Source organism: Trachypithecus francoisi, unplaced genomic scaffold, assembly GCF_009764315.1.
Source record: "Trachypithecus francoisi isolate TF-2019V2 unplaced genomic scaffold, Tfra_2.0 Lachesis_group19, whole genome shotgun sequence".
NCBI lineage: Eukaryota > Metazoa > Chordata > Mammalia > Primates > Cercopithecidae > Trachypithecus > Trachypithecus francoisi.
This window is the reverse complement of record NW_022681464.1, coordinates 22,681,622-22,707,342: the sequence shown is the minus strand read 5'-3', so window position 1 is coordinate 22,707,342 and position 25,721 is coordinate 22,681,622. Positions and strand designations below refer to the sequence as shown.

Here is a 25,721-nt window from a genome sequence, read left to right as displayed (position 1 = left end):
GCCCAGCAAAATTATCATTCAAAAATGAAAAAGTATTCTACAGAAAGGAAAACTTGAGGAAATTCATCACCACTAGAGAGGCCTTAAAAGAAATGCCCAGTAGGTTTTTCATCTGGTGGTGAAAAAACAGTAACTATCAGGAAAACATGCAAAACTATAAAACTCACTGGCAGAGCCAATATACACAGGAGAAAGAGAAAAGAGTCAAACCTTATTACTACAGAAAACCACCCATTCACAAAAATAAACAGTAAGAGATGAAGTAAGGAACAAAGGACATAGAAAACAACCAGAAAACAATCACTGACATGGCAGGTTTAAGTCCTCATTTATCAATAATAACCTTGAAAATAAACAAATTAAGTTCCTCATTTAAAAGATATAGACCAATTGAATTGACTAAAAAAGTCCCAACTATATGCTGCCTACAGGAAACTCACTTCATTAACCCGTGATGACACATAGACTGAAAGTGACGTGATTAAAAAAAAAAAAAAAAAAGATTTCACACAAACAGAAACCAAAAGTGAGTAAGAACAGCTGTACTTATATCAGACAAATCAGACTTCAAATGAAAAACTGTAAAAAGAGACAAAGGAAATTAATTCAATAAGAGAAAATTTGTAAACACACACACACACACACACACACATATATATATATATATATACCTAATGCCAGAGCACCCAGATACATAAAGCAACTATTATTAGATCTAAAGAGAGATTGATCTAATACATTAATAGTTGTGGATGTTAACACCCCACTCTCAGCACTGGACAGACCACCTAGACAAAAACCCAACAAAGAAACATGGGATCTAAATAGCACCATTGACCAAATGGACCTAACGGATATTTAGAGAATGTTTAGAGCTATTTCAGTATTTAGAGAACATTTCACTGAACAGCTGCAGAATACATTCTTTTCATTAGCACATGAAGCATTCTCCAGGATTAACCATATGTTTAGACACAAAAAATCTTAAAACATTTTCAAAATTAAAATTAAAATTATATCAAGTATCTTCTCTGACCACTTATAAGAAAACTAGAAATTGATAATAAGTAGAAGATTAAAACTATACAAATGCATGACATTTAAACAATATGCTTCTGAAAGACCAACGGTTAAAAGAAGAAGTTAAGAATAAAATTAAAAAATTCATTGAAACAAATAAAAATAGAAACATATGTCAACATTTATGGGTCACAGCAAAAGCAGTTTTAACAGTCAAGTTTATAACACTAAATGCATACACTACATAGAAAGATTTGAAATAAAAACATAATGATCTCAAGAAACTAAAACAGCAAGAGCAAAACAAACCCAAAGTAAGAAGGAAATAAATAATGAAGATGAAAGCAGAAATAAGTGAAATTGAGACTAAAAATACAGTACAAAAAATCAATGGAATAAAAAGTTGATGTTTTGAGAAAATAAAATTGAAAAACAGCTAGACTAAGAAAAAAAAGAGAGAAGACATAAATGAATACAATCAGAAACAAAATGGAAACATCAAAATAGATACAACAGAAATAAAAAGGATCATTACAAACGTCAATGAACAGTTATATGCTAATAAATTTGAAAACCTAGAGGAAATGGATACATACAATCTACCAATATTGAACCAAGAAGAAATAGAAAACGTAAGCAGGACAATAATAAGTAACAAGACTGAATCAGTTCTAAAAAGTATTCCAACAGAGAAAAGTTCAGGACTAGATGTCTTCACTGCTGAATTCCACTAACCTTTAAAGCAGAATTGATACAATTTCTTCTAAAACTATTCCACAAAATTAAGGCAGAGAAAATTCTGCCTAGGTCATTCTATAAGGCCAGCATAACCTCACTATCAAATACAGATGAGGAAAACAAAAAATTAAAACTACAGGCCAATATGTATGAAAATAGAGGCAAAAACTTAAACAGAATACTAGCAAACTGAAATCCAACAACACACAAAAAAGGTATTACACCATAATAAAGTGAAATGTATCCAGGAATGAAAGTATGGTTCAACACATGTAAATCAGTAAACGTGATACATACATCAGCAGAAGAAAGGACACGATTATCTTAATAGATGCAGAAAAAGCATTTGATAAAATTCACCATCTCTTCATGGTAAAACCTCATAACAAATTAGGTACAGAAGGAAAATATCCCAACACAGTAAGGTCCATATATGACAAACCTACAACTAACATCATACTGAGTGGGGAAAAGCTAAAAGTCTTTCCTCTAGGAACTAGAACAAGACAAGCATGCTCACTCTTACCAGTCTCATTCAACATACCACTAGAAATCCTAGTCACAGCAATTGGGCAAGAAAAATAAACAAAGGCATCCAAATTGAAAAGAAGAAAATCAAACTGACCCTCGTTACAGATTATATGATTGTCTGTGTGTGTAGAGAGAGAGAGACTCTATCAAAAAAACTGTAGAACTGATAAATTCCTTAAAGTTGTGAGATACAAAGTCAACATGAAAATTCAGTAGCATCTTTATACATGAACAACGAACTAGCTGAAAAAAAATGAGATGGCAATCCTAATTACAATAGCTACAAAAAAATAAAATATCTAAGAATAAATTTAACTAATGAGGTGAAATACTTTTACAAGGAAATCTATGAAACATTGAGAAAAGAAAATGAAGTAGATAGAAACATAATGGAAAAACATCCAATGCTCATGGATTGGAAAAATTAATATTGTTAAAAATTGATAAACAATTAATATTGTTAAAATATTGTTAAAATAGTATGTTAACCATACTACTCAAATCAATCTACAGATTCAATGCAATTTCCTATAAAAATTCTATTTCTTAATAGAAAGAGAAAAAATAATCTTAAAATGTATATGGAACCCTAAAAGACTTCAAATTACCAAAGCATTCCTAAGCAAAAAGATCAAAGCTGTAGGCATTATACTACCAGACTTCAAAATTCACTACAAAGCTGTGTTCAAAGATAGCAAGGTACTGGCAAAAAAACAGTCACATAGACCAGTTAAACAGAACAGAAAATCCAGAAATTAATTCATATATCTACAGCCAACTGATTTTTGAGAAAGGCACCAAGAACCTACATTGGGAAAGGACAGTTTCTTCAATAAATGGTGCTAGGAAAACTGGATATTCACCTGCAGAAGAATGAAACTAGACCCTCTATACAAAAATCAGTTCCAAATTGGTCGAAGATCTAACTGTAAGACCCCAAACTACAAAACTACTAGGAGAAAACATAGGATAAATGCTTCAGAACATTGGCCCAAGAAAATATATTATTCCTAAGACCTCAAAAGCACAGGCAACAAAAAATAAACAAATTACATTATATTTAACTAAAACCTTTCTGCACAGCAAAGGGAATAGTCAACAGAGTGAAAATACCACCTAAAGAACCAGAGAAAATATTTATAATCTATTCATTCAACAGGGGATTAATATCCAGATACACATGGAACTCAAACATCTCAACAGAAAAAAAAAAAAAAAAATCTGATTTAAACTGGGCAAATGATCTGAAGAGATATTTTTCAAAAAAAAAACAACATACAAATAACATACAAATTACTAACAAATGCAAGAAAAAAAGTTCAACATTGGGGCGGAGCAAGATGGCTGAATAGGAACAGCTCCAGTCTCCAACTCCCAGCGCGAGTGACACAGAAGACCGCTGATTTCTGCATTTTCAACTGAGGTACTGGGGTCATCTCTCTAGGGAGTGCCGGACAATCGGTGCTGGTCAGCTGCTGCAGCCTGACCAGCGTGAGCTGAAGCAGGGCGAGGCATCGCCTCACTTGGAAGCGCAAGGGGGAAGGAAATCCCTTTTCCTAGCCAGGGGAACTGAGACACACACCACCTGGAAAATCGGATAACTCCCACCCCAATACTGCGCTTTAAGGAAACAGGCACACCAGGAGAATATATCCCACACCTGGCCGGGAGGGTCCCACGCCCACGGAGCCTCCCTCACTGCTAACACAGCAGTCTGCCACGATCTATCCGCAAGGTAGCAGCGAGGCTGGGGGAGGGGCGCCCGCCATTGCTGAGGCTTAAGTAGGTAAACAAAGCCACTGGGAAGCTCGAACTGGGTGGAGCTCACAGCAGCTCAAGGAAACCTGCCTGTCTCTGTAGACTCCACCTCTGGGGACAGCCCACAGCTGAGGTCCAATAGGGAAAGCAGCGGGGGCCGGTGCAGAGGCCAACGACTCTGTCTGACAGCTTTGGGGAGAGCCGTGGATCTCCCAACGCGGAGGTTGAGATCTGAGAACGGACAGACTGCCTGCTCAGGTGGGTCCCTGACCCCTGAGTAGCCTAGCTGGGAGACATCCCCCACTAGGGGCAGTCTGACACCCCACACCTCACAGGGTGGAGTCATCCCTGAGAGGAAACTTCCAAAGGAAGAATCAGACAGGTACACTCGCTGTTCAGCAATATTCTATCTCAGCAACCTCTGCTGCTGATACCCAGGCAAACAGGGTCTGGATTGGACCTCAAGCAATCTCCAGCAGACCAACAGACAGTCCTTCTGACTGTCAGACGGAAAACTATCAAACAGGAAGGACACCTACACCAAAACCCCATCAGTACGTCACCGTCATCAAAGACCAGAGACAGATAAAACCACAAAGATGGGGAAGAAGCAGGGCAGAAAAGCTGGAAATTCAAAAAATAAGAGCGCATCTCCCCCTGCAAAGGAGCGCAGCCCATCGCCAGCAACGGATCAAAGCTGGTCAGAGAATGACTTTGACGAGATGAGAGAAGAAGGCTTCAGCCCATCAAACTTCTCAGAGCTAAAGGAGGAATACATACCCAGCGCAAAGAAACTAAAAATCTTGAAAAAAGAGTGGAAGAATTGACAGCTAGACTAATTAATGCAGAGAAGATCATAAACGAAATGACAGAGATGAAAACCATGACACGAGAAATACGTGACAAATGCACAAGCTTCAGTAACCGACTCGATCAACTGGAAGAAAGAGTATCAGTGATTGAGGATCAAATGAATGAAATGAAGCGAGAAGAGAAACCAAAAGAAAAAAAGAAGAAAAAGAAATGAACAAAGCCTGCAAGAAGTATGGGATTATGTAAAAAGACCAAATCTACGTCGGATTGGGGTGCCTGAAAGTGAGGGGAAAATGGAACCAAGTTGGAAAACACTCTTCAGGATATCATCCAGGAGAACTTCCCCAACCTAGTAGGGCAGGCCAACATTCAAATTCAGGAAATACAGAGAACGCCACAAAGATACTCCTCCAGAAGAGCAACTCCAAGACACATAATTGCCAGATTCACCAAAGTTGAAATGAAGGAAAAAATCTTAAGGGCAGCCAGAGAGAAAGGTCGGGTTACCCACAAAGGGAAGCCCATCAGACTAACAGCAGATCTCTCGGCAGAAACTCTACAAGCCAGAAGAGAGTGGGGGCCAATATTCAACGTTCTTAAGAAAAGAATTTTAAACCCAGAATTTCATATCCAGCCAAACTAAGTTTCATCAGTGAAGGAGAAATAAAATCCTTTACAGATAAGCAAATGCTTAGAGATTTTGTCACCACCAGGCCTGCCTTACAAGAGACCCTGAAGGAAGCCCTAAACATGGAAAGGAACAACCGGTACCAGCCATTGCAAAAACATGCCAAAATGTAAAGACCATCGAGGCTAGGAAGAAACTGCATCAACTAATGAGTAAAATAACCAGTTAATATCATAATGGCTGGATCAAGGTCACACATAACAATATTAACCTTAAATGTTAATGGACTAAATGCTCCAATTAAAAGACACAGACTGGCAAACTGGATAAAGAGTCAAGACCCATCAGTCTGCTGTATTCAGGAGACCCATCTCACATGCAGAGACATACATAGGCTCAAAATAAAGGGATGGAGGAAGATCTACCAAGCAAATGGAGAACAAAAAAAAAGCAGGGGTTGCAATCCTAGTCTCTGAAAACAGACGTTAAACCATCAAAGATCAAAAGAGACAAAGAAGGCCATTACATAATGGTAAAGGGATCAATTCAACAGGAAGAGCTAACTCTCCTAAATATATATGCACCCAATACAGGAGCACCCAGATTCATAAAGCAAGTCCTTAGAGACCTACAAAGAGACTTAGACTCCCATACAATAATAATGGGAGATTTCAACACTCCACTGTCAACATTAGACAGATCAACGAGACAGAAAGTTAACAAGGATATCCAGGAATTGAACTCATCTCTGCACCAAGCGGACCTAATAGACATCTATAGAACTCTCCACCCCAAATCAACAGAAATACATTCTTCTCAGCACACATCGCACTTATTCCAAAATTGACCACATAATTGGAAGTAAAGCACTCCTCAGCAAATGTACAAGAACAGAAATTATAACAAACTGTCTCTCAGACCACAGTGCAATCAAACTAGAACCCAGGACTAAGAAACTCAATCAAAACACTCAACTACATGGAAACTGAACAACCTGCTCCTGAATGACTACTGGGTACATAACGAAATGAAAGCAGAAATAAAGATGTTCTTTGAAACCAATGAGAACAAAGATACAACATACCAGAATCTCTGGGACACATTTAAAGCAGTGTGTAGAGGGAAATTTATAGCACTAAATGCCCACAAGAGAAAGCAGGAGAGATCTAAAATTGACACTCTAACATCACAATTAAAAGAACTAGAGAGGCAAGAGCAAACACATTCAAAAGCTAGCAGAAGGCAAGAAATAACTAAGATCAGAGCAGAACTGAAGGAGATAGAGACACAAAAAACCCTCCAAAAAATCAATGAATCCAGGAGTTGGTTTTTTGAAAAGATCAACAAAATGACAGACCGCTAGCAAGACTAATAAAGAAGAAAAGAGAGAGGAATCAAATAGACGCAATAAAAAATGATAAAGGGGATATCACCACCAACCCCACAGAAATACAAACACCATCAGAGAATACTATAATGCCTCTATGCAAATCAACTAGAAAATCTAGACGAAATGGATAATTCCTGGACACTTACACTCTCCCAAGACTGAACCAGGAAGAAGTTGAATCCCTGAATAGACCAATAACAGGCTCTGAAATTGAGGCAACAATTAATAGCCTACCCACGAAAAAAAGTCCAGGACCAGATGGATTCACAGCTGAATTCTACCAGAGGTACAAGGAGGAGCTGGTACCATTCCTTCTGAAACTATTCAATTAATAGAAAAAGAGGGAATCCTCCCTAACTCATTTGATGAGGCCAACATCATCCTGATACCAAAGCCTGGCAGAGGCACAACAAAAAAAGAGAATTTTAGACCAATATACCTCATGAACATCAATGCAAAAATTCTCAATAAAATACTGGCAAACCGGATTCAGCAGCACATCAAAAAGCTTATCCACCATGATCAAGTGGGCTTCATCCCTGGGATGCAAGGCTGGTTCAACATTCGCAAATCAATAAACGTAATCCAGCACATAAACAGAACCAAAGACAAGAACCACATGATTATCTCAATAGATGCAGAAAAGGCTTTTGACAAAATTCAACAGCCCTTTATGCTAAAAACGCTCAATAATTCGGTATTGATGGAACGTACCTCAAAATAATAAGAGCTATTATGACAAACCCACAGCTAATATCATACTGAATGGGCAAAAACTGGAAAAATTCCCTTTGAAAACTGGCACAAGACAGGGATGCCCTCTCTCACCACTCCTATTCAACATAGTGTTGGAAGTTCTGGCTAGGGCAATCAGGCAAGAGAAAGAAATCAAGGGTATCCAGTTAGGAAAAGAAGAAGTCAAATTGTCCCTGTTTGCAGATGACATGATTGTATATTTAGAAAACCCCATCGTCTCAGCCCAAAATCTCCTTAAGCTGATAAGCAACTTCAGCAAAGTCTCAGGATACAAAATTAATGTGCAAAAATCCAAGCAATCTTCTTATACACCAGTAACAGACAAGCAGAGAGCCAAATCAGGATCAACTTCCATTCACAATTGCTTCAAAGAGAATAAAATACCTAGGAATCCAGCTTACAAGGGATGTAAAGGACCTCTTCAAGGAGAACTACAAACCACTGCTCAGTGAAATCAAAGAGGACACAAACAAATGGAAGAACATACCATGCTCATGGATAGGAAGAATCAATATCGTGAAAATGGCCATACTGCCCAAGGTTATTTATAGATTCAATGCCATCCCCATCAAGCTACCAATGACTTTCTTCACAGAATGGGAAAAAAACTGCTTTAAAGTTCATATGGAACCAAAAAAGAGCCCGCATTGCCAAGACAATCCTAGGTCAAAAGGACAAAGCTGGAGGCGTCACGCTACCTGACTTCAAACTATACTACAAGGCTACAGTAACCAAAACAGCATGGTACTGGTACCACAACAGAGATATAGACCAATGGAACAGAACAGAGTCCTCAGAAATAATACCACACATCTACAGCCATCTGATCTTTGACAAACCTGAGAGAAAAAGAAATGGGGAAAGGATTCCCTATTTAATAAATGGTGCTGGGAAAATTGGCTAGCCATAAGTAGAAGCTGAAACTGGATCCTTTCCTTACACCTTATACGAAAATAATTCAAGATGAATTAGAGACTTAAATGTTAGACCTAATACCATAAAAACCCTAGAAGAAAATCTAGGTAGTACCATTCAGGACATAGGCATGGGCAAGGACTTCATGTCTAAAACACAAAAGCAACGGCAGCAAAAGCCAAAATGACAAATGGGATCTAATTAAACTAAAGAGCTTTTGCACAGCAAAGAAACTACCATCAGAGTGAACAGGCAACCTACAGATTGGGAGAAAATTTTTGCAACCTACTCATCTGACAAAGGGCTAATATCCAGAATCTACAAAGAACTCAAACAAATATACAAGAAAAAAACAAACAACCCCATCAAAAAGTGGGCAAAGGATATGAACAGACATTTCTCAAAAGAAGACATCCATACAGCCAACAGACACATGAAAAAATGCTCGTCATTACTCGCCATCAGAGAAATGCAAATCAAAACCACAATGAGATACCATCTCACACCAGTTAGAACGGCAATCATTAAGAAGTCAGGAAACAATAGATGTTGGAGAGGATGTGGAGAAATAGGAACACTTTTACACTGTTGGTGGGATTGTAAACTAGTTCAACCATTATGGAAAACAGTATGGCGATTCCTCAAGGATCTAGAACTAGATGTACCATATGACCCAGCCATCCCACTACTGGGTATATACCCAAAGGATTATAAATTGCTCTACTACAAAGACACATGCACACGTATGTTTATTGCGGCACTATTCACAATAGCAAAGACTTGGAATCAACCCAAATGTCCATCTGTGACAGACTGGATTAAGAAAATGTGGCACATATACACCATGGAATACTATGCAGCCATCAAAAAGGATGAGTTTGCGTCCTTTGTAGGGACATGGATGCAGCTGGAAACCATCATTCTTAGCAAACTATCACAAGAACAGAAAACCAAACACCGCATGTTCTCACTCATAGGTGGGAACTGAACAATGAGATCACTTGGACTCGGGAAGGGGAACATCACACACTGGGGCCTATCAGGGGGAGGGGGGAGGAGGGAGGGATTGCATTGGGGAGTTATACATGATATAAACGTTATGCACATGTACCCTAGAACTTAAAGTATAATAAAAAAAAAAAAATAAAAATAAATAAATAAATAAATAAAAAGTTCAACATTACTAATTACCAGAGAAATGCAAATCAAAACCACAACTGTATCATCAAACTCCAGCTAGGATGGGTAGTATAAAAATATGAAAAAATAACAAATGCTGGTGAGATGTGGAAAAATGAGAATTCGTATACTGTTGGTAGGAATTAAAATCAGTACCTATGGACAGCAGGACAGAGGTTCCTCAAAAAACTACAAATAGGAGTACTGTATCATCCTGCAATCCCACTATTGTTTATCCAACGGAAATTCATATATTGAAGAGACATCTGTATCCCCTGTTTTATTGTGGCACTATTCACAATAGCCAAGATACGGAATCAAATTAGGTGTTCAACAACAGATAAATGGATAACAAAAAGCGGTATATATACACAATAGAATATTATTCAGCCATAAGAAAGAATGAAGTCCTGTTATTTTCAGAAACATGGATGGAACTGGAGGACATTATGTTAAGTGAAGTAACTCAGGATAGAAAGTTAAATACTACATAATCTCATTCATATGTGAAAACTAACCACAATTGACCTCACAAAAGTAAAAAGTAGAATGGAAAATACTGAAAAGTGGGGTGGGTTGGAAGAAGTAGGAGACAGAGATTTTTTAAAGGATACTAAATGATGGCTAGATAGAAGGAAAAAGTTCTTGTGTTCCATACCACTGTAGGATCACTATGGTTAAGAATAATATACATTTTCAAATAGCTACAAAGATGATATTGAATATTTCTAACACAAAGAAATGATCAATGTTTGAGATGATGGATATGTTAATTACCCTAATCTGATCACTATATTCTACATGTATGGCAATGTCACTATGTACCCAATAAATATCTACAATTATTATATGTCAATTTTAAAAATAAAATTAAAAATAACAAAAAAGGGGGCACTGTATTTTGGGTTGGCAAAGCAATTACAGTAGAGTCACATCAAACTTGCATTGAATCTATAAGTTCCATTTTATGGTATCAAAAAAATTAGAAAAATAAATAATCCAGTGCAACATCTCTTTCATAAGTGAGTACCTCAGATAAATGAAGCAATATGTTCGAAGAATTAAATGTAGTTTGTGACAGCCATGGGGAAAATATGTGAAAGATGACAAAGATTTTGAGTCAATTAGAAAAATTAAAATAAATGGTTAAATGGCCAAGTAAGTGGATGATGGTATCTTTATTGATATCCTCAAAGAAAAAAATTAACTGACCACTATATAGAAATATATTGATATTATTTAAAAAATTATAAACATCTACAATACTATTGTATATGCTAAACCATAGAATCGTATGCCTTGCATTTTAATTTTTTCTATGCATGTTTACTTTGCTTACTAACTTATATCATAGAAGATAAGATTAACCCATTCAACACCCATTAGGAAAGACGTAGGTCAACTGAACAGCTGGATTCAATGTGGGAAAAACACCCCAATCTTTCAGTACAGAAACATTTACACAACTTAAATTGAGATATCACAAAGGAAAGTATTCATTGATCATAATGCTAGCAACAGATGTTGGAAATGGTGTACAGACTGTATATTTTCCAGGTTTTTTTTTTTTTTTTTTTGCTTGTAAGTCTTTAACAAGAAAATGGCGAAGACAGGAGACATGTATGTGTCTGAGATGGATGAAATCAGCCTGTTGAAGTGGCCCTGCAGGTGCAGTAAAGTGGGGTGGACTTTGCAAGTCGGATATGGTTTGGCTTTGTATCCATACCCAAATCACACCTTGAGTTGTAATAATCCCCACATGTCAAGGGTGGGACCAGGTGTAGATAATGGAATCATGGGGCAGTTCCTCCGTGCTATTCTCATGATAGTAAGTTCTCACGTGATTTGATGGTTTTATAAGGGGATTCCCCATTTGCTTGGCTCTCATTCTCATTCCTGCCACCCTGTGAAGAGGTGCCTTCTGCCATAATTGTAAGTTTCCTGAGGCCTCCCCAGCCATGCAGAACTGAGTCAATTAAACCTCTTTTCCTTATAAATTACTAAGTCTCAGGTATTTCTTCACAGCAGCGTGAGAACGGACTAATACAAAGCCTCTACCACAAATGGCAGAGAGCTGCTATCCAATACATCTCTCACTTAGGAGTGGGTTTGAAGCATGTGAGCAATTATTCCTGCAGAAATGTAGTCTACAAATTTCCAGGTACTCGAGAATTCAACAGCTCATAGGCCTACTAGAAGTACTTTCTATTCTCACATTACATAAGGCAGACAAACACCTCTCAGAATCCCTTCTTCCTACTATAGGCAGACATTATTATGTGTTAGATACATACAATAAAGCTGAACTGAGCACCACACTCCTGGTGCTCCAAGTAGTTTATGGCTGATAATAGCAGAAAGTGGAAACAATTGTGGATTAACTACATTGAGCCCTCATCCTCTTCTGTTCAAGCTGAGCCTTTGGAGAGAGGTGGTTTTCTTCTCATTTATAAGAAGTGAGTTTTTGAAAAGACTATTAACCCTTAAATTAAAATCTAATTGTCAAGATTAAATCAATACAATTCAGGTAAATTACTCTTTTTTCATCATGAGTAAGAGGAACACAAAGATATACAACCTTGAACTTTCTTCTCACTTCTGCTATTTTATCTTCCATTTCATCTGTCTTGTGTTTGGTTAGGTGGAAAACAGTACCAATGCGATAAGCCGCCCTATAGATGCTCTTGAGATGTTTCTCATTCTTTAACTTCATCATTGTCAAAGATTTTATTTCAGATTCATATTGTGATTTTTTCCTTATACTGTAAAATAAAGCAAAAAATTAATGATTATTGAGTATATAGTGAGAAAAACATATTTAATAACAGCAAAAAGGAATAAGATCATATTTTATGTTGTCAAAAATACAAAATTGCGGGATAATTAGCTAAAACTTGAAGACGGAACATGTGTCCTAGGACTCCATTTATTCTGCTGCTTCTGATGGTTATCCCTAATTGTCAGGCTGTTTCCAATTTCAGAAGCATAAGAGCATCAATAAGAATGGCTTGGGGAATCCAGGTGCTTGGTTTTTTGAACATTCAAAATCCCTTTTATACTCCTTTCCATTTCAATTTGTGACTTCCATAAAGGTGTTTTACTGGAGAATATGTTCAGTGGAAAAGCCTAAACAAAAACCAAAGCATATAAGACAGCAAACTTTCTCAACTTCAATATTATTGACATTTGTGGTGGCACAATTCTTTTTGTAGGGGGGATGTCCTGTGCGTTGTAAGATATTTTGCAGCATCTCCTACTAGATGCCAGCAGCACTGTCTCAGTTGTAGCAGCCAAAAATGTCTCCAGTTACTGCCAAAAATCTCCTGAAGGTAAAAAATCATCCCTGTTGAGAACTACTTGAATAAAGCAATGGTTCTCAACACTAACTCCACATTATAATAACCTGCAAAGCATTTAATAAAACTTTGTGCTTCCAAAAATTCTGGATGGATTACTAGGCTTATAATAATATACAATCAATCTGGGGTAAAGCTCCAGCATCACTATTTTTAAGCACCCCCATGTGATTCTAAAATGCAACCAGAAAGCAAACTACAGATATTAACTGGAGCAGTATCTAAAGCTTGTATATATGTAAAAATCACAGGGAGAGCCTTGAAAGTCACAGATTCCTAGGCTTCACTCTCAGAATGTGGTTCAGTAGATGTTGGATGGGTCTGAGAATAGCTCCCAGGTTGATGACACTTGGTTGCAGACCACACTTCATTCAAGTAGCACTATTCAAGAGGTTGGGGTGAATACACATGATTAGCTTTCACTTCACAGAACACAGAGAAGATTGAATTAGTGTGGCCAAATCAGCTGACGATGAGCTGCACTGATCCTTCATTTTCACCTATTCCAAAATAGGATGAAAGAATGATGTAGAAATAAGAATAAACATACATTCAGGCAAGCAGGAGACATAGCTAGGCTCACAACAAAGGTAACCATCTCTGTAGAATAGAAATGGAGTCGAAAAAATCAAAGCATGAATAGAGGAGAAGCAGCAAAAAACAAGCTGAAGGTGTTGCACCAGATAAGTGACAAGTGTGAGGTTCACTGACTCATGGTAGGGCTTTGCATGAGCTGTGCTTGATGTGGAAGGATCATTCACTGACTGGGGCTAAAGATACATAGAGAGCAAGGAGCAAAGGCATTGAGGAGAACAGATCCTGAGACCAATAACTCAACCAAGTTGCCTATTGAATCAGTAACTGCAATAATGTTATCCCCAATATCATCTTTGTATGATCACTGGGAATCAGAAAAGATGATCATAAATGGAAGAATTTAAAGATTGGTGAATTGGGACCAAGTAGGGTGAGGTAGAAGCAATGACATAATTTCAATTGGAAAGAGATAAACAAGAAGATGTGTGTGTATGACAGAAAGAGAGGGGTGTATGTGTATGTATGTGAGTGTGTTACATGTGTGTGTGTGTGTGTGTGTGAGAGAGAGACAGAGAGAGAGAGAGACAAAGATAGAGAAAAGAGACCTGCTTATTTAGAATGGGAGGCTTCAAAAAAGACACCAAAACATATTAAGAAATATCTTGTTTCCAAAGACCTGGCAATCAGAGTGTGAACCCAACCCACTTTAGGTGATACTGATTTTAAGAAACATTCTGACAAAGAACTTAAAATAAGTATATTTAAAATGCTCAAATATCTAAGTAATCACTAATTTTGTAAAAGGAAAAGAAATTTTGATACACAGCAGAAATTAGACAAAAATAGGTAGATGGGGAAGACAATAAGTTATAAGGAATAATGAAAAGAAATATGGACAGAAATAATTAAAATAGTTTTGAAATAGAACCAAAAAACTCCAAACTGAGAAGAGTCAAAGCGAGTTTTGGATTAATAGGTAGGAATGAAGTACTAAGGTTTTCACTCAAAAGGCAGCACAAAAAATGTGGAGGGGGTGTGTATGTCTGCTTGCAACCACACACAATATATAGGTGTGGCATGTTTGTGTCTATACATAGTATGTGTATACTTTTGAGTCTATGTGTACTTACGTTTGTGTACACATGCATATTTGTGTTGTGTATATATACTTTTTGTGTTTACTTGTACATATGTGTATATGTGTGTTAATCTTTGTGTATGTATGTTTATTTATGTGTGCATGTTTATACATGTATTTGTTTTGTGGAAAACACAGTCCATGCATTAAGTGGAGTGGGATGAATGTGTGGTGTGTTTGAGTATGTGTTAAACGACATTCCCCTTGATTTACAAAAGGAACAATAATAAGATATGTTGTGTAAAGACTACAGAAATTTTCTATACTCCCTATGAAGAAGATTACTTTAAAAATGAGAGAAATTTCTAGACTTGAGAAAAAAATAGGACCACAAACCAGATGACAAAATTAGTTGTGACTACTAAACATTATAAAAATAAAAAATCTATAGCTAAAGATATTGTGATAAAACAGTAGAATATTAAAGATATTTATTAAGGACATACAAAGTGATGTAATAAATGCCAAAAGAAAATTATTATCTTCAAATATAAGCAAAATTAAATGTGAAGCTATAGTTCCATACATTGCCAAATTATTATTCAAGATTGATGAGCTAAATTGGCATAGCTTAAGAAAATTTACCAGAAAGCCTTTATTAAAATAACTATTAAAGAATCATTTTAGCCACTGGAAAGTGAACGAAAAGGATAAACAAGAAGACATAAAGACAAAAATGAATGAGAAATGTCAGCAAATATATGTATTGATTGTGAAAAATTATTATTTAAAAGTGAAACAAAGGCACCAGATAACGATTTTAAAAATAGGACAAGTATAAAGATGTTCAATAGTAATTTATTTTTTGCAAAAATATGTGTAGTGCTCAGGAGAATAATAGAAAAACTAAATAATCCCAGATTTATTTAAAATGTCTATAATTAGCTAAACATGTTTTAACACTAGCGTCACTAATTAGGCTTATCATAATACACATGTCTAAAGTACACCTACTAATATCATCAGATTATGTTTAAAAAGTAAGATTCACTGCTGCCTAAAAAATAAAGACTGGGGACTACACCACTCAAAAATCTGAAAATAAACATTAGTGCAGCAACAGTAATATCACAAAATGTAATTTAATAAGAAAATCATGAATAAGAAACAAGGTAAAAGTAGATAATAAAACAATTCAACAAGAAATGAAATATTTATTTACTTCAATGCCTCTGACTATATATTCTCAAAATATGTAAAAAAAAAATGCAGAATTGTAAGAAGCAATTCACAAATCAACTATCAGACTCCTATCAGTACATCACAGGACAGGAAATAGGATAGATAGGTAGCAGCTGTATATAGCAAAACTATACCCGAAAAATTTCAGTACCAAAACCCAACAAAGATCATCAAATTGAAAAGTCTTACTTAGTGCTAAGCTGAAAAAATTACACACACACATAGCTACAAACAAAACTGTGAAATTTCAGAACTCTTAAATAAGAAGAGAAAATTCGGAAGTTCCCAGAGAGAAAAGACAAATTATTTACAAAGAAATTATATTCAAAATGTCATCAGATGTCCTACCAAGCAAAACTAAATAAGAAAACAAAACAAAAAAAAAAAAAACCTTCAAATTAAGGAGAAAAATTGACATTGGATTCAGAATATGACCCTGAGAAAAGCCTGGTGGAGTGGATTCAATAGAGAATTAACTGTGAGTTCATAGAAATAGATGTGTTTATTTTTTAAAGTATTGCTACAAAAAATACAGAAAGACAGAGATGAGTTACAGGACTAAGGTTTATTTTGTGTTCTCATACTTTACATAACGAACAATACTATGCAAAGCTCATGTGCTGCTAACGATGAATAATGATTCATGGGAAAAAGGAGATACTCGTATTGTGCACCAGTAAGCTGGTAAGAGATTGAGATAACTCTAATTCATTATATCTACACTCCCTATGAAGAGGATGATTAGTTTAAAATGAGGGTAATATGGGTATTAGGATTGAAGAGAGGGAGAAGATACAAAATGGTCATGAGAAAAGTGGAATTGTCTAGAAATTTCTTGGTCATGCTGAACATCACTTGAGATTTATAGTCACAGAATTTAAGTTCTATTCAGAAGTAAATTTATTCTGCTGCTAATGAAGCTTAAACATGAGGGCCTCTAATTGGCCCCAGCCCCTTACAAAGTCCTTTGAGTGTCTCCCTAGAAGTGTTTTCACATGGTGATATGGTTTTATAAAGTTTGTAGAAACAAGGTATTTTAATCAAAGTTGACGAAGATCATTCTCTCTTTCTAATATAAGGTCTCCTCTGTCAAGTGGTATTCAAGTGACTGGGCATTTTGTATTCATAACACTGTTTTCTTTTATCTACTGCCCCTATATACTGTAACTTCTAGGGCCCACCAAACCAGGATCCACCCCGTGAGGCTATTTAGCACACTTGTGCTTTATTTTAGCCACATTCAGCTGCTAGGAAAAGTTCAATGAAGAAAACTGCCGGTTTAGTTAGGGATAGGGCTTTTCAAATCATAAAAACAGTCTTGAATGTTATTTAAATATGTGCTTATTTTGATCCAAAGTAACTAGGTTTGGAAAGAAGGACAATAAGGTGGGATATATAAATGTAGTAAGGATGACAGATTGGTCATCATAGGGTCAAATATTTGTTGGAGTGGGGTGCTAGTAGAGTAAGCTAGAAAAAGAGGTGTTGGTTATCTGCGAGTGGATACTTAAAATTGAGACCATGAAGTAACTCAATTTTTGGAAATGACAAAAACTGAGTAAAACTATAAGAGAAGGTAGTTGGTGTAGGATGGGAGAAAAGACTGTTGAAAATGAGAAAGCAAATAGATTGAAAGTCTAGGTTCTTTCATGGACTGTATCACCCAAATTCATATTTCAATGCCTCTGCAGAGGGAGAAAGTAGGAATGGAAAGTATAATTTATTTTTAGTATTTAACTCTTGGAAAAAAAGTTTTAAATGGGCTAACGTGGGTAAGTAGTTGATTTTAGATGATATATATATATATCATTTTAATGCATGATTTGTATACTTTTCTCTTTTAATGTCTAAAAAAATAAAAAACAAAAACAAAAGTAAAATCATTTAAAACATTGATTCAAAAGTTTGTTGTGCAATGCTGGAAAAAGAAGTATTTGACAATTCTATGAAGCAACTCAAATTAATAGGCTGGTAAGACATAGCTAAATGGGTATGAAAAACACAGTACTCTGTGGGTTCATTCTAGGTATTCCAGGCTATTTAACAACTTCAGTAATATTCAAATTGCTATCTCTACAAATAAATCACCACACTGTTACTTCTTAAAAAACAAACTTCATAAAATATGCCAATATATCTCTACATTGTTCAATAGCTTTTTTGCTCATTTCCTTCAATTACCAACCCCATCTTTGGCTCACTGCAATTACAATGGTATTGTCTTGCTTGAGATACAGTTGAACACTACAAATAGATATTTAGAATATTTTACAGAGCTTGAATGTAAGAAAATGACTATATAGAAATTCATACCACACAGTTAATTTCAAGCAAACTAAATCTAAGTTAATCAATTTCAAATCATTTTTAACAAGCTCATTTTCCTTGACTTAGGTTTCTGAAGCCTGCCTATCATGTGAATAAGTAATCAAGTAAAATTGTTTGCTCAAGTCAAATGTCCCAAATGTAAAGGGTCTATTTCTAATGGATGCTCATTTGTTTGAAAGACAAAATTATCAAATTATAAACTGCTTCTGCAAGGTAAATAATCATATCATCATCGTTGTTACAAAAAGGTCTAGCAAATATTTGTATGTATAGGATAACTGAACAAAGTCTCTTAACAAATATGGCATCTGTGTTTTAATGTTGGCATTCTGAAGGTAAACTATATATGAACAGTATGTCATATATTGCAGTAATTATGTAATTTATTTAAATAGTGTAACAGTCTTGGATAGTTTTATGTTGAGATAGTTTTCTAGTGGAATTTTACTGTATATAACAGTTCCAATTTGAGGATGTTTCATGGGGATATTCACTAGACTTATGAAATCAGTGATTTGCTTTTTAACCATTAAATTATGTTTGGACTTATGGAAAAAGAGAAACTGGCACTAAGGGGAAGGTGATTCAGATAAATGGTAGAGTTAAAAAAATAAATCAAGGAGAGAGTAAGACTAACAGAGTTTTCTGAGATAAACAATGGATATAGTCAAACGTAGAAATGGAGAATTAAGTTAAACCATAAGCTTTTGTTTTTTTTGAAGTAGGTTTTGTGTCCAAAATCTTCTGTAACATGTCAGAAATAGGAATCAAGACTTAACTAACAGAAGAGAAGAGGCTGTGTTGCTAAGTGGAAAAAACATAAATTTTGGAGTTAAGTAGACCTGTATTCAAATCCTGATTGTTTCTTATGTAATCAGGGAGGAAGGTTTCATACTCAATTTCCTTATCATCTGTAAGATTAATTTAATAATACCTGTCATCAAAGTTGTAATCTAGATTAAATAAATTGAGGGTAATGTATACATACTGCTTACCTGCACTGAATAACACAAATGATTCAATAAACAGTTTTTTGTTAATTAAAATAGTATATAAAGACTGCATGATTCTTTATAGTGTTCTCTGCTTTAGTGAGATGACACACAAGGAGAGGGAAAAAACATAAGAAAAATAATTGTTAGTCTTGCTTTGGAACGGAAAGAGACACAAGTGGATCTGACATCAGAATATATAGCACAGAGAATAGGAGGACAGAGATACTGAAGCAAAGGAAGAACTAAGAATAAACTTTTATATTTAGCTATCATTCATTCATTATGTCATTTGTTCAACACCTATTGAGAAACACACACACACACACACAGATACATACAATGAACGCAAGTAAGCAGCTCAGGCCACACAGGAAGCAACAAATATGCAAACCGGCAGTAACTGTACATAGTGTGAAAAGTGCTAAAAGGGAAGTATGGAACCAAGGAAAGTTAGTTAAATGGATACTTATTGAGCATTGATTATATGTCAACAGCTGTGCTAGGTGACTGATACATGAAGATAAATGGAAACAAGTTTATACTCTCATGAAGGAAAAAGGAAACAAAAAACAGATTCCAGTGCAATAACAAAGTACAGTAATGGAAGAGGCACTTAACACTGTTTTGGTTTGTGGACAGGGGAAGATGAGTTACCAAGACGACGAGCTTCAGGGAATAGTTAATGTCTGAGCTATTGTATGAAGGGTCAATTAATCAGATTTAAAAACATGCTGAAGAAGAAGAGGAAGAGAAGGAAGAGGAGGAGCAGGTGAAATGAGGAGAAAGAAAAGGTAAATACCTATCAGAAGAATATTGGAGGCCAAACTGAAGCTGAAACAATATGAGTTCAGATGCATGAGCATTTTAATAGGCTAGAACATAAGGATGGTTAGGGTTTAGAAATTGTTTGTCACTGTTAAAACCCATGTTGACATTTGATCCCCAATGTGACAGTGTTACAGGGTGGGGCCCAGCAGGAAGAGTTTCAATCATGGTGGCAAATCCCTTATGAATGGCTTGGTGCTGCTCTCGCTATAGTGAGCTCTTGCTTTGGTGAGATTGGATTAGTTTATATGGGAATTAATTAGTTCCCATGACAGTGGGTTGTTATAAAACCAGGATGCCTCTCAAGTTTTGTGTCTTTGTACCTGTTTGCTTCCCCTTTGACCTTCTCCAGCATGTACTGATGCAGCACGAAAGGCCTAGCCAGGATGGTGTCATGCTCTTAAACTTCCAAGCCTGCAGAATCATGGACTGAATAAACCTCTTTTCTTTATAAATTACCCAGCTTCAGGTATTCTGTTATAGTACCATAAAACAGACTAAGATCATGGAAGGAATAAGAAGAGATGAGTCTGAAGTTGGGCAGGTGACAGTTTATAGTGTCCAATCTATCATTCTGGAAGCATGGACGTATCTAATAGCTGGTAGGGAACCTATGAAATGTTTTTAAGCTGCTGAAAAAAAATAGTGTTCCCATCATGAGACAATAGGGGCCTGGTTTATTTTATTGGTAATTGAAATAGAGAGAAAGAAAAGTACCCATAGGATATTTAAAGAAGTTAGTAAGATGCTGGCAGTGAGCTAGGAGAGAGGGATATAGAACCATGCCCAAAACAGGTAATTTGGTGGATAACAGGATGTAAGTTAGGGGAGAGAGCAGATACTTAAAACGTTGGTAGAGCTAGAGAATGTCGAGATTAAAGAGTCAAAAAATGTATAGTACTTGTTAAAATAAGGGGACCAGGCGAAATTTCTGGGACAGGAGATGGAGCAAGGGTATAAATGGGCTGAGATTAGTACCCTAAACTCATCAGGGACAGCAGAGATATATCAGTCGCTCTAGGATTCCTGAAAAGAACATTTCACAGAGTTAAAGGAAGAACCGGAGGAAGCAAGAGAATGGCATCCTAAATCTCAAAAAGAGATAGTATCAAAGAGGGCATAGACACAAATGCTTGGGTAACATGTAGAAAGAAAGAGAGAAAAAAATGGCCTACCACAGGACTGAAAAATAACCTTACGATTCAGGAAGAAAGGTCTTTTTTTGCACTTAAGTAAGATTAATTTTGGTAGCATGGGATTTAAGAAGCCAGACTGCTTTATGTCAAAACAATGATTAATAGTGAAGGAAATATTATTAATAATCTAGCAAATATTGCTAACTATGTGTAATTTTTAATAAGAATAAAAGGGAACTATTGAGTGATTTGCTGAAAGCACAAATAGGATGAAATTAAAACTTTCATTTTATATTGGAGGAGGATTAATGATGTCTACAGGCTAAAAAGATAAGGAAGGAAAAAAGATAGTGAATAAAGATGTCAAAAATGGAAGTGATACGAGTAAAACTATGTCTTGAAGAGGACAGAAGAGGTTGAGACCAACAGCACAGATGGACAGCTTGGCCTTGAACAAAAAGTATTATCTACCCCTTGGAATCTAAAGGGGAAGGAAAACTATTTGCAGATGCTGTCCCTAAAGAATACATTTGTTTGACAAAAGGCATGTCACACCTGTAATTTCTCCTTCCAATTTGAGTAAACTATGGTTTAAATAAAAGTTTTATTTCTTGAGTTTATGGTGCTGTTTGAAGCTGAAAATCTATGTTCTAAAATTTATAGATCACATGCCATTATCTTTTTGAATACTGCTTTCCCCATTCTTTCCTTTATTTCTCATTCTATTTTCCATAACTTGAATATTTCTTCCAGATTTTCTCTTGTTTTCTCTCTGTGCCGTATTCTGGGTTCTATTTTTAGGTATACTGATTAATTTCCCCCAGCTCTTTCTACTATTTAATTAGTAGAATCTTCAGTAGAAATGAATCCAGTTTTAATTTTTAAAAGTTGTGGGGGATTCTTTTTTAACTGCCTGCACTTTTTGGATAGTGTTCTATTAGTTTATTTTGTTCCCATTAACCATTTAAAACTTAGAATAAATCTCATAATTGTACTGAGTTCTATTTAATTCTTTATTTGAAATTTTTGCTGATAAAATCAGAATCTTCTCATTATTTCCGATAATTCCAATTCATGTTTGAATTTTCCTTATGTGCTTTATAATTCTGTAAGTTCACTTTTAAAAGCCTTACTTTTTCAGTGAGAATCTTGTATGGCCTCAGTCTAGGGTTTATTGCTCCAGAGACTATTTGAGCAGAGCAGGATAACTTTTCTATGATTATTCCTCGGTTAGGGCCTTCTAAAAACACATGGATGGTGTAGATTAAAACATCAAGCCATTGTGAAATGAGGCCAAACTGGGAATGTTCTCACTTGCTTTTCTTTCACCCAGGTCCCAGATGTAGACAGATACTTTCTTGCCTCGGCCTTTGCTCACGGGGAGATATTTTTCTATTCATTTAAGTGCCCTTACTTTATTCAGCTCCTTCACTTGCACAGATCCATGGCCCATGACTTATTATTTGAAGCCACTAAAATTTAATTCCCTTGTTTACCAAGTTCAACAAGGCTATTCTTCCACCCATATTTTCAGGGCAGCCAAATATCAGCAGGGAATTCAGCCTGCAGTTGTTCAATTACTCTCAGTGCATTGACCCCTGAGGATTTCCTTCACTTGCCTGGAAGCCCAGCTCGTCATTTAAAAGATGCGATCCCCGTGCATGCCCCATTTGTAAGTGTTCTGTAGCAAAAATCTTTTCATGTTCTCCATTGTCCATATTGCACAACATGTAAATTCTCATTGCTTCTCTGCCTACACTCTCTTTTTAAACATCTCAGACTGTCCTATCGTTTAATTTTATGACTCCAAATTTGTCTTTGGGATCCTCCTCATCACTGGGCTGTAAACCAATGTATCTAATTATTACTTCTCATTACCATTTCAAGAGCTCATAAGAATCTGAAATTTAATAAGGCCTAAGGAGACATATCTTCTCTCCTCAAATCCTCTTCATACCCTCAATAAGCTCTTGCTATTTCAGCCAATAGCCTGACCAGTTTTTCCTTCATGTCTTAAATCCCACCAAAAGGTCGAGTAGGCATCCCTTCCAAAATATATCTGAATGCCCTACCATTTATACTGCAAAAGCATTTATCTATATGTCTTAATTATTATAATTTTTTTGAATTACCAAAAAAAAACCTCTCTTCTTAAATGCACCAAAGTCCATCCATCACTAAGCAGCCCAAGTGATCTCCCTAAAATGTAAGATTATGAAAATGCTTTAATCATACGCCACTATCATTAGCACACTTACAAGCTTTTAGTATACGAGTCCTGTCTGCCTTACCAACATTTGTCTCCATGAATTACCCCTGTCATGCAATTTTCTAGCAACGCCTGCCTCCATTCTCTTTTCAGAGCACAAGGAATTTTTATCTGTCTCAGAGCTTCCTCTTATACTTGGAATTCTCTTCCTCAGACCTGCTTAAGACTGACATGTCTTCATTCAGGTCTCGATTCCAATGTTAGTTTCTCAGAGAGGTGACACTGAATATCCTTGCTAAAGCAGAGTCCTCAACTCTGCCCTGGCCTGTCACTGTCTACCACATTATTCAATTTTATTGTCCTCACAAGAGTATCAGTGACTACATTTTTAATTATATATTCATTAGTTAACATGTTTATTATTTTCCTATACAACAATGTAAATTTAAACATTGTCATGAGCAGCTCAAACTGTCAGACACAAAGCAGGTAGGTGCTCAGGACACACAAACACACTCACACACTTGCTTTTTAAGTCTATGTTTTCTTTAAATATAAATATGTTTAGTCCTAAGTATAAACTTATAATATGAGTTCATTAATCATAGTTATAAAGTTATTAAATTGCTGGTTGAAAATATTTTAAATGAAGTAAAAATAAAGATATATGAAGCTACTTCTCAGATAAAGTGCTAAAAGATAAAAATTATTAATCTATATTATTTTATGTATTTCATACAATGTAACAAGTTACACATAGGATACTACAAATGAATATTTTCTACTGAAAATATTATATAGCACATAATGTACAACAATGTTGCAAACACTAGGTTAGTCCTTGAGGATCCAAAAACGGGGGAAAGGATGACACAGGCCTAGGTGCAAGCAGTTACAAGGTGGTGGATTTGTAACCGTAAGAAAAGGCTGTGCAGGCCAGATGCGGTGGCTCACGCCTGCAATCCCAGCACTTTGGAAGGCTGAGGCGGGTGGATCACGAGGTCAGGAGATCGAGACCATCCTGGCTAACACGTTGAAACCCCATCTCTACTAAAAATACAAAAAAAAAAAAAAAAAAAAATTAGCCGGCGTTGTGGCGGGCGCCTGTAGTCCCTGTTACTCAGGAGGCTGAGGCAGGAGAATGGCGTGAACCCGGGAGGCGGAGCTTGTAGTGAGCCGAGATCGGGCCACTGCACTCCAGCCTGGGTGACAGAGCGAGACTCCGTCTCAAAAAAAAAAAGGCTGTGCATTTTATCTTTCTAATTTTATATGTAAAAACATCACAAGGCCATATTACTTCGAAGAGAAAAAAACTAACAAATGTAATATCTTCACAGAAAGCAGGGTAAAGGAAACCAAGAACTAAGTTTTTTTGCTTATTTGGTTTTTAATCCCAGGTAATCATAGTCACTAATAGCTAAAATGAGCTGCAGCGCAGAAGCTCCTGCTAGCTCCTTTCTTGCATTTCTTACTGTACTTATTAGGCTACTGTATTAGTCCGTTTTCACACTGCTAAAAAGAACTACCTGAGACTGGGTAATTTATGAAGAAATGAGATTTAATGGACTCACAGTTCTTCAGACTTAACAGGAAGCATGACTGCGAGGCCTCTGGAAACTTACAATCATAGCGGAAGGCAAAGGAGAAGCAAACACGTCTTAGTACGGCTGAGCAGGAGAGAGAGAGAGAATGAAGGAGGAAATGCCACACACCTTCTAAGAATCAGATCTCTTGAGAATTCACTCACTATCACGAGAACAGCAAGGGGAAGTCCGCCCCGCCATGATTCAATCACCTCCCACCAGTCCCCCTCCCAACACGTGGGGATTCAAGATGCGATTTGGATGGGGACATAGATCCAAACCCTATCAGCTACTGAAAAAACATAACTTCTATAATAATTATGTATTTTACTGGGGGCTCATTGAAGGCAGGAAGCTTTCCACATATAGTAACTTTAGAACCTACCATAATGTCTGCACACAATATGAATTCAATAAGTGATTAATAAGAGATTGAACACATTTTAGTTGGGCTGAATTAACAATTTATGTCATTTAATGTTTGTTTTAAAAGTAACATTTTATTGAAGTAGAACATTTATACAGAAGTGTACAAATCAGAGTATAGCTCAATCCATTTTAATATGAATACACCAGTACCACCCTCATTCAGAAAAAAAAATACATACATATATATATTACACATGACCAGCAGAATCCCAGGAGTGTGCTCTCTCAATCACTACCACCCAGTAGGAACTGTAATCCTGACTCCTACGACCATT

At 36.2% G+C, this 25,721-nt stretch overlaps 1 protein-coding gene across 4 annotated transcripts in view; it reads right to left on the bottom strand.

The window, feature by feature from the left end:
* The window catches only part of CCDC178 (coiled-coil domain containing 178), a 477,586-nt gene that overhangs the window by 332,631 nt on the left and 119,234 nt on the right, over window positions 1-25,721 (bottom strand). For all 4 annotated transcript variants that reach the window (XM_033178030.1, XM_033178033.1, XM_033178031.1 and 1 more), the window contains one exon: window positions 12,307-12,490. In XM_033178030.1, coding sequence (XP_033033921.1) covers window positions 12,307-12,490 — 184 coding nt within the window. The remainder of the gene's footprint in view (window positions 1-12,306; window positions 12,491-25,721) is intronic.